The 9,107-nt window shown below is 42.3% G+C and overlaps 1 protein-coding gene across 1 annotated transcript in view; it reads left to right on the top strand.

Moving 5' to 3' along the window:
• RRAD (RRAD, Ras related glycolysis inhibitor and calcium channel regulator) overlaps nucleotides 1-8,803 on the top strand; it is a 10,240-nt gene extending 1,437 nt beyond the window's left edge. Inside the window, exons 2-5 of the mRNA XM_070952876.1 lie at nucleotides 1-214; nucleotides 2,740-2,813; nucleotides 5,330-5,534; nucleotides 7,607-8,803. The exon at nucleotides 1-214 is cut by the window's left edge and continues 211 nt beyond it. Of these exons, the coding sequence (XP_070808977.1) occupies nucleotides 1-214; nucleotides 2,740-2,813; nucleotides 5,330-5,534; nucleotides 7,607-7,884 (771 nt within the window). The 3' untranslated portion in view covers nucleotides 7,885-8,803. The remainder of the gene's footprint in view (nucleotides 215-2,739; nucleotides 2,814-5,329; nucleotides 5,535-7,606) is intronic.
• The last annotated feature ends 304 nt before the right edge of the window (nucleotides 8,804-9,107 follow it).

Here is a 9,107-nt window from a genome sequence, read left to right as displayed (position 1 = left end):
TGCACCTCGTACAACCCGGGCCAGGAGGAAGAGGAGGAGGAGGCGCAGCGGCAGGGCTGGGCTTCCGACTCCTCCGATTCGGTCATCTCCTCCGGCAGCGACTCGGAAGGCGGCCTCTACAAGGTGATGCTGTTGGGCGAGCACGGCGTGGGCAAGACCAGCCTGGCCAGGATCTTCGGGGGCGTCGAGGATAGTCCGGATGCCGAGGAGGCAGGTGAGAGAGAGAGAGAGAGAGAGCCTGGGGGCTGAGGAGGACCAGCAAAAGAGGATGGGGCTTTTGGAGTGGGGAGAGAAAGGTTTTGTGCCCCCCCACCAGAACCAGGAGTAGCTCTGCCTTTTGTGATGGGTGGGTGGGTGGGTGAGGACGGGGCCAATCCCAAGCGCTGTTTTGGGGTGAGGGGTCCTTGGTGCTCTCTGAGGTTGGTTGTTTTCTGGGAGACCTTTCATCACCCAACTAGGGAACCTCATCAGGGCTAGTAAGTCTTTTATGGTTTTAAATGTGGTCTTTTATAATGTAAGCTGCCTTGAGTCGTCATGGGTGAATAGGCGGCAATATAAATTAATTAATAGAAAGAGAGAAAGAGAGAAAGAAAGAAAGAAAGAAAGAAAGAAAGAAAGAAAGAAAGAAAGAAAGAAAGAAAGAGAAAGAGAGAGAGAGAGAGAGAGAGAGAAAGAAAGAGAAAGAGAGAAAGAGAGAAAGAGAGAAAGAAAGAAAGAGAGAGAGAGAAAGAAAGAGAGAGAAAGAGAGAGAAAGAAAGAGAGAGAGAAAGAAAGAGAGAGAGCGAGAGAAGAAAGAGAGAGAGAGAGAAAGAAAGAGAGAGAGAGAAAGAAAGAAAGAAAGAGAGAGACAGAAAGAAAGGAAGGAAGGAAGGAAGGAAGGAAGGAAGAGAAAGAAAGAAAAAGAAAAGTGCTAGCAAACTCCATTCCTTACTAGCACTGACGAGGTTCCTTAGTTGGGTAATGAATGAGCTTGGTTGTTTTCTTGCAGACTTTTAACAGTAACAGAGTTGGAAGGGACCTTGGAGGTTATCTAGTCCAACCCCCTGCTCACGCAGGAGACCTGTACTAGGGATTCGAACCGGACCTTTCTGGTTGACAAGCTCAGTGTCTTAGCCACTGAGCCACTTAGCCAGGCTTTCAATTACCCAGACGTTTCATTATCCAACTAGGGAACCTCATCAGTGGTAGTAAGTGCTAGCAAATCCCATTCCTTACTAGTCCTGATGAGGTTCCTTAGTTGGGTAATGAAACGTTTGCCAGAAAAGAACCAGAGAGCACCAAAAGGATTCCTCTTTTCAACCCCCACCCCCGAGCTACAGGTATTCTCCTCTGTTGGTGCTGTTTTTGCATCCCTGGCATCATAACCTCCTCTGCCCACATCTGCTTGGAATCAGTGGTGCCCATTTCCTGCCATGTTGAAGCTGGCATCAGGCAAAGATTTTATTCTGAGCCAGAAGTTGGCACGACTTAGTCTTAAAAACAGGGACATCCCCAAACACAGGAAAAGAAACCCAGCTTTGCCCTCTGTGCATCACTGCTTCCTTTACTGAACCACTGGACACGTCAAACATGCTAAGAAATGCACTTTGTAGTTCCTAAATAGCTTAAGGGAGCATCTTCCCTCTAGTTGAGGCAGCCGTGGATACCTTCCAGATGTGTGGACTTCAACTCCCAGAACCCCCCCCCCCCAATCTACCTGGCCATTGCTTGGGAATTCAAATTCACACATCTGTTGGATGCCCATGTTAGGGAACGTGAAACATGTCCCTGATAATCCTCCGATTTAAATGCCTTTATGTTTTTAAATATACTTTTAAAACTTAAGAAAAATATTTTGGAGAGGCTCTTCCATCAGTTCCAATTAGTATATAATGGTGAAAATATTTTCTGAAACGATTATGTGCCTACCGATACTTTGAAAAGAGAGAGAAAAATTCATTTAGGAAAAAATGTATTGAAAGTTGCTCGGATCTTCCTTATTTCATTGCATATCCATTCTGCATTATCCTAACTTTATCCAGCCCATCCAAACTTAAGAAAATATATTTAAAAGTAAATCCGGTGTAACCTTCGTTCTATGTTGTTTTCCCTATCATCCCCTGTGTCAGAATGGTTTACAAATAATTGAAAGCAGCTGTCGGGTTTTTATGGACAATATAATTTGCTCTAATGTTCTTAGGCTCGATTAAGCTCAAACGTTTTGTGTTGCAATTCATCGGACAGCTGAAACACACCAGCTTGAGCACAAGTTCAAATGTTTTGAACTCTTTAAAGAAGTTAAATTAAGTCTACAATCTTGCTTCTGTATTTCTGACCTGCGTGCTGTCCATTGTGTATATTTTTATTTAGGGTTAGGTTTCATTTTGGGTAGTAGTATCACTGGATCACACTCGCGTTTCATTCTCCAAGCTTTACTTGGCTTCACTAAGTGCCATAGAAAATAGAAACGAACAATATATTGAGGTTGTACGTTTATGAGCTGAGCTGAAGGTTTAGCAAATTGGTTGCAAGCTTTCCAATAATTCTCTACGAAGGACAATTCGGGGGTGGGGGGCAAAAATGTGTAGGGGAAGAGAGAGATATTTTTATTGATTATTGGAAACTTGAAAACTTTATCTTATTTTGTAACATTTCAGTTGGCTTCGTAAAGCCTGGGTTTTGTTTTTCGTGATAGAATATTACTTTTCCTTTGTGTAAACTAAACATTTTGCCCTAAAGTCTCCTTGATTTGTCTTTCAGGCAATACATACGACAGATCTATTATAGTTGATGGAGAAGAAGCATCTCTTGTAGTGTTTGACATATGGGAGCAGGTAAAGATTTACTTTTACAAGTATTTGATTTACATTTTTTTTTTAATTTGATTTATATGCCGCCCTTCTCCGGAGACTCAGGGCGGCTTACAATGCGTTAAGCAATAGCCTTCATTCTTTTGTATATTTTATACAAAGTCAGCTTATTGCCCCCACAAACTGGGTCCTCATTTCACCGACCTTAGAAAGGATGGAAGGCTGAGTCAACCTTGAGCCTTGGAGAGATTCGAACCAGCAGAAATTGCAGGCAGCTGTGTTAATGACAGGGTGCACTAAACCACTGTACTATCAAGGCTCTTTGAGGTACTATAACCTATTTGAGGTTATCTCCCTTTTCATAGCTAATACCATGTTTCCCCGAAAATAAGACCCCATCTTACTGTTTTTTGAATCCCGAAATAAGCACTTGGTGTTATTTTCGAGGAGGTCTTATTATTTTGGGGCGCATGGAGCAAGACGGGGCTCCTCTTTATTTATTTATTTATTGGTTCAATTTATATGCCGCCCTTTTCCGGAGACTCAGGGCGGCTTACAATGCGTTAAGCAATAGCCTTCATACTTTTGTATATACCTGCTTAGTAGGGCTTTCGGGCCCCCCTAAGCAGTGTTCTTTTTTTATACAAAGTCAGTTTATTGCCCCCACAAACCGGGTCCTCATTTTACCTACCTCGGAAGGATGGAAGGCTGAGTCAACCTTGAGCCTGGTGAGATTTGAACTTGCAGTAATTGCAGGCAGCTGGTGTTACTTAACAGTGCTTTAGTCTGCTGCACCACCAAGGCTCTTGCCATCTTACCTGATTTCCAGCTCTGTCTCCTTAACCTTAACTAGAGGAAATGGCAGGGACCGGCTGTGCATGCAGTTAAATATTTTCAGGGAGGGCTTATTTTCGGGGAGGGGGCTTATTTTAGTGAGTATGCTCAAAAGCCCGATTGGGCTTATTATACGGGGAAACAAGGTAGCATTTTTATCTACTATTTTGTGTGGAAGGTTAGTGATTTGGACCGATTTCTTCTGAAATCACTCTTTTAAGGTTTGTTTTAGTTTAGTCACTAAATATGTGGACTGTCCCACTGTGTCTGAATTTGAGCTTCAGCAAGTCCAAAATTAAATATAAACAGATTAAGATTTATTGTTAGTTACAACGAAGAATGCCCATCTCAACATCTTTGTTGAGATGGGAGGCTACAGAAATGGAATAAATACGGGGTTAGAATCAGTGGTGAAATCCAAATATTTTTACTACCGGTTCTGTGGGCGTGGCTTGGTGAGTGTGTCAGAGGAAGGATACTGCAAAATCCCCATTCCCATCCCGCTCTGGGGCCAGTCAGAGGTGGTATTTGCTGGTTGTCCCAACTGCTCAAAATTTCCGCTACCGGTTCTGCAGAACCTGTCAGAACCTGCTGGATTTCACCCCTGGTTAGAATCTTGATTTTTGTTGATCCTGCAATATCCATCTTCAAGTTTTGCTTATGATCTATAGAACCTTGGTTTCCAATAGGTTCCCTTCACTGATCTACTTCTCCATCTGGGTTAACACATGATCAATCTTTAGTACAGAACAACAATCGTGTGAAGCCCAAACCCTCCAATACAGGCTTACTCTGAAGCACCCGTTGTTAAACTCATGGAGAATACTCCAAGTTAAATTATATTAAAAATACCTGAATGCATTTTAATATGGGCTAGTAGGTCAGCATTCGCTTAAAATGCCAATTGTTTTACCTTTTAAATCCTGCAGATTGGACTTTAATCTTAAGACTTTTTTGGGGAATAGTTTTTCTCAGTCTTAATGAGAGTCCTGTGCGTGCTTACTCAACCATAAGGCCCATTGAGTTCAGTAGAGCTTACTCTTAAGTAAGAGGATAGAAGATTACAGCCAAGCATAGAGAGAGATTCTAGATCAGAGGTCTTCAAACTTGGCAGCTTTAAGACTTGTGGACTTCAACTTAAGACTTGTTGAAGTCCACAAGTCTTAAAGCTGCCAAGTTTGAAGACCTCTGCTCTAGATTTTTTAAAAAATATTGTATGACTTGACATGGCCCTTTTCTTTCATCAGCCTGTTCTCTAAGCCATAGATTAAAAAGGTGGGGCTCCAATCACATGGCTGGGTTGCCATCTTGACTTTTTTGACCTCCCCTTGCATAGAACACCTGCGACTCTGTTGTCTTGGGCTGCAGGAATTCCTTTTATGTGCTACAAGCAAAAATGAGGTATTTTGCTACAATCCATACAAAAACAAGTCAAGCTTCCTTGTTAATTACCTTTCCATTCATTTTCTACCCGGTGTACAAGATAGAATTTGAAACTCTAGAAAGACAACAGCGGAACTATAAAATTTAACAAGTTGCAACTACCACTATCATGAACTGCCCTGAACCAAAGTTGACCTACAAGAGTATAAAAAGAATATTTATATTTCAGTAGAAAGTTGAAAGGTGAATAGTGTCTAACCTGATATAATTAAAATGGATGCACTACCAACGTTTATGTTTCTATTTCTTTTTTTTAATCTTAGGATGAAAGCCAGTGGCTTCAGAACCATTGTATGAAGATGGGCGATGCTTACATTATCGTCTATTCAGTGACCGATAAAGTCAGCTTTGAAAAAGCTTCTGAATTGAGGATTCAGCTACGAAGGGCACGGCAAACGGAAGACATTCCTATCATTCTTGTTGGAAACAAAAGCGACTTAGTTCGATCACGGGAAGTCTCTGTAGATGGTAAGAGATTATTCCACCCTAAACTCAACCAAGCAGTTCAATTTAGCATGTTTCCATTGAGAAGTGAGCGAGTCATCCGTTGGTGACTATCAACCTTGGTAGATAGTCGTTTCACTGATTCTGAGCCCAGGTAGTCCTTGACTTACAATCTTTGTTTAGTGACTGTTCGAAGTTACAATGGCACTGAAAAAAGAGACTTAAGACCCGTTTCCACACTTACGACCATCAAGTCCACAGTCACATGATCAAAATTTGGATGTTTGGCAACTGGCATGTACTTATGACAGTTGCACTGTCCCTGGGGTCATGCGATCAGCACTTGTAACCTCCCCTGCCAGCTTCCGACGAGCAAAGTCAATGGGGGAAAGCCAGATTCGCTTAATGACCGCATGATTCGCTTAACAACTGCAGTGATTTGCTTAACAGCTGTGGCAAAAAGAAAGTCATACGACTGAGCAAAATTCACTTAACTGCCTTGCTTAGCAATGGAATTGTTGGGCTCAATTGGGGGTCGTAAGTTGAGGATAACCTGTAATATGTTAGTGAATCATCCAAACATTTAACACTTCCCAATAATAATGGGGGCAGAATTGGAACTAGTTGCTTAAAAGATCAGGTGACCTGGCGTCCAATTCATCTCGGCACTGCTCATGTAACATCAATAATTTAGGCAGTGGTGAAATCCAATTTTTTTTACTACTGGTTCTTGGTGGCTTGGTGGGCATGGCAGGGGAACGATACTGCAAAATCTCCATTCCCATCCCACTCCTGGGGGAAGGATATTAGAGGTGGTTTGCCGGTTCTCGAACTACTCAAAATTTCCGCTACCGGTTCTCCGAACTACTCAAAATTTCTGCTACCGATTCTCCGAACTACTCAAAATTTCTGCTACCTGTTCTCCAGAACGTGTCAGAACCTGCTGGATTTCACCCCTGAATTTAGGCATTCCAATATGGCATTATAGATGTAACGGTTCATAATTTTCAGCAAAAACAATGGATCTGACCTCATGATGATCCAATATACTCTAGATTACTCTAATCTAGTATGAAACAATTCTTTGGTCAGTTTAAAGTCCCCCTCCCCCTTATCTAAATATTGTAGGCCTGTGGATTTATGGGGTGGGTGGGAGGAATAAATCTGTGTGCGTTAAGGACAGTAAACAAATGGAATTTCTTATCAGCCACATGGACGGTTGTTATGTGTTCCCAGCTCATAATGCACCTCTGAATGATAGTGGAGAACTGAACCATGAACCTTTTGAAGTGCAGCTTCTAAGTGGCTGAGAAACATTTTGCTCCTAGGAAATAATCTTAATGGCCCTGTCTCAATTTTACTAGCTGCTTGTGCCCTGCGCCATCCTGGCTGGTCATGAGTCTCGTAACCCAACCGAGAGCACCAGATTGGGGAAAGTTACCCAATATGACTGGCCTTTTTTTTTTTTTTTTTTGGTAGGTCTAGGAATCTAGCAAGTTACCTTAGAGCAGGGGTCCCCAAACTTGGCAGCTTTAAGACTTGTGGACTTCAACTCCCAGAATTCTCCAGCCAGCTACGTTGTGAGTTGAAGTCCCCAAGTCTTAAAGCTGCCAAGTTTGAAGACCTCTGCCTTAAGCAGTGGTGAAATCCAATTTTTTTTAACTACCGGTTCTGAGGGCGTGGCTTAGTGGGTGTGGTGGGGCTTGGTGGGCGTGGCTTGGGCGTGGCAGGGGAAGGATACTGCAAAATTTCCATTCCCACCCCACTCCAGGGGTATTCTGGCATTCCCTTTCTGGAGATTGAACTTCATGGAAAACAGGTGTCCCACCACTGAGATAAAAGCTGCCAGAAAGCAGTAGAGTATCTGCACTCATTCCATTGTCCTCCTGATAAGACAATCTTGGACTACTTTAGGAGTCTGCTTGACCTGAGATACCCTTTCTTTTTCATACCCACACTTGCACAATCTCCTATCCCACAGCTTCCATCTCTTATAACCTATGATCCTTCCCCATCCAAATCCAGAAGCAGAGCTTACGTTGCATTGATTCTGCACGGTTGAACTAATCTTGCCCTTCTCTCTTCCACCCCCTCAGAGGGACGGGCTTGTGCTGTTGTCTTTGACTGCAAGTTTATCGAGACCTCAGCCGCACTTCATCATAACGTCAAAGATCTCTTCGAGGGGATCGTCCGGCAGATTCGGCTACGCAAAGATAGCAAAGAAGACAACGCCCGAAGAATGGCCAACACAAAAAGGAGAGAAAGCATCAGTAAGAAGGCCAAGCGGTTCCTTGGGAAAATGGTGGCCAAAAACAACAAGAAGATGGCCTTCAAAGCCAAATCGAAGTCCTGCCACGACTTATCAGTACTTTAAAAAAAAAGAAAAAAAAACAACTTGTGGCAAAATTAGAAGTATGTGAGTGTGTGTGGGTGTGTCATGAACCTGTCTCTGGCAGTTAAAGAGTGAGGAAAAAGGACCTCGTGCGAAGCGACAGAACGGAGGGAAGTGGCTTCCTTCATGCCTTACAGTTCCTACTAGGAAATGATCTACTACCTACTACTGCTAGGAAAGGAGATTACAGGACCTTCATTGTTAGAACGATTTCTAACCTTCAGCAAAAGAACTGATTTCTAAAAGATTAATAATAATAATTCAGCAGCTTTGTAACCCCTTCGGTCTCACTGTGTAAAATTGCTAGCTTTCCTGTGGATATCAGGGAATTCAAAAGAGAATGCATGATGATACGGAAAAGAAGCGAAGAAGTATCACCGTAAACGTATCTCCTTGGGCGAGCAAAACTTGAACTGTGTACGCAGGTTCGTACACACTTCTCTTGGGTGGGGTGGGCGTCTGCATTTCAATGAGACGATTCAATTCAAAGGTGATTTCACCAAATCACTGCATCGGAGTGAAGCAGCAAGGTGGGCTTCTCTATCAGGTGGAAGGAGCCAAGCTGTTTCATTTGTGCTTCGTTTTTTTTGGAGTTTGTATTTCAAAGTGCCACGGAGGGGAGGGAATAGATGCTCAAGGAAATGGGCTGTGTCTCCAGAATGGGACCTCAAAGAGTTTTTCATGATTGCTGGCCCAAAGTGACTTACCAAAGGTTTCCCAGGAGATAGATCAATTATTTTTTAGAAGTTACATGTGGTTGGAGGGTGGGTGGGCTTCAAAGAGTTGTTGGATGGGGGGAGGGGGAAAGAAAAATATATAATAAATTACCATTTTTGGAAGTTGATTTGCACTTTCTTTAAATGTTTGTTACTTGTTTACATGCAGATTTTATAATAAAGTATTTCTGGTTACTATAGAATGCCTTGTTGTCCTTTTTCTAAAGAGAAGATATGTGGAAGACTGAAATTTTTGGCATTTTAAACAGTATTATCACTAATGCTTTACAAACCAGCTCATTGTGTTGGTATTAAAAAATCTAGCTTGTCTGTAATGGAGGAAGTAAATACAAATATGTACAGATATAAAGGGGGAATATGTATCTATTCTTTGGCAAACTTCTTTGAAAGTAAGGAATGTTCTAAGGAGCCTCATTATTATTATCAAGTTAATTTCATTTCGATTTCTATAGATGTGGGAATTTCCAC

The sequence above is a fragment of the Pituophis catenifer genome, unplaced genomic scaffold (genome assembly GCF_029215685.1).
Source record: "Pituophis catenifer annectens isolate HBS135680 unplaced genomic scaffold, rPitCat1.0.hap2 SCAF_13, whole genome shotgun sequence".
NCBI lineage: Eukaryota > Metazoa > Chordata > Lepidosauria > Squamata > Colubridae > Pituophis > Pituophis catenifer.
This window is presented reverse-complemented; position numbering and strand designations above follow the sequence as displayed.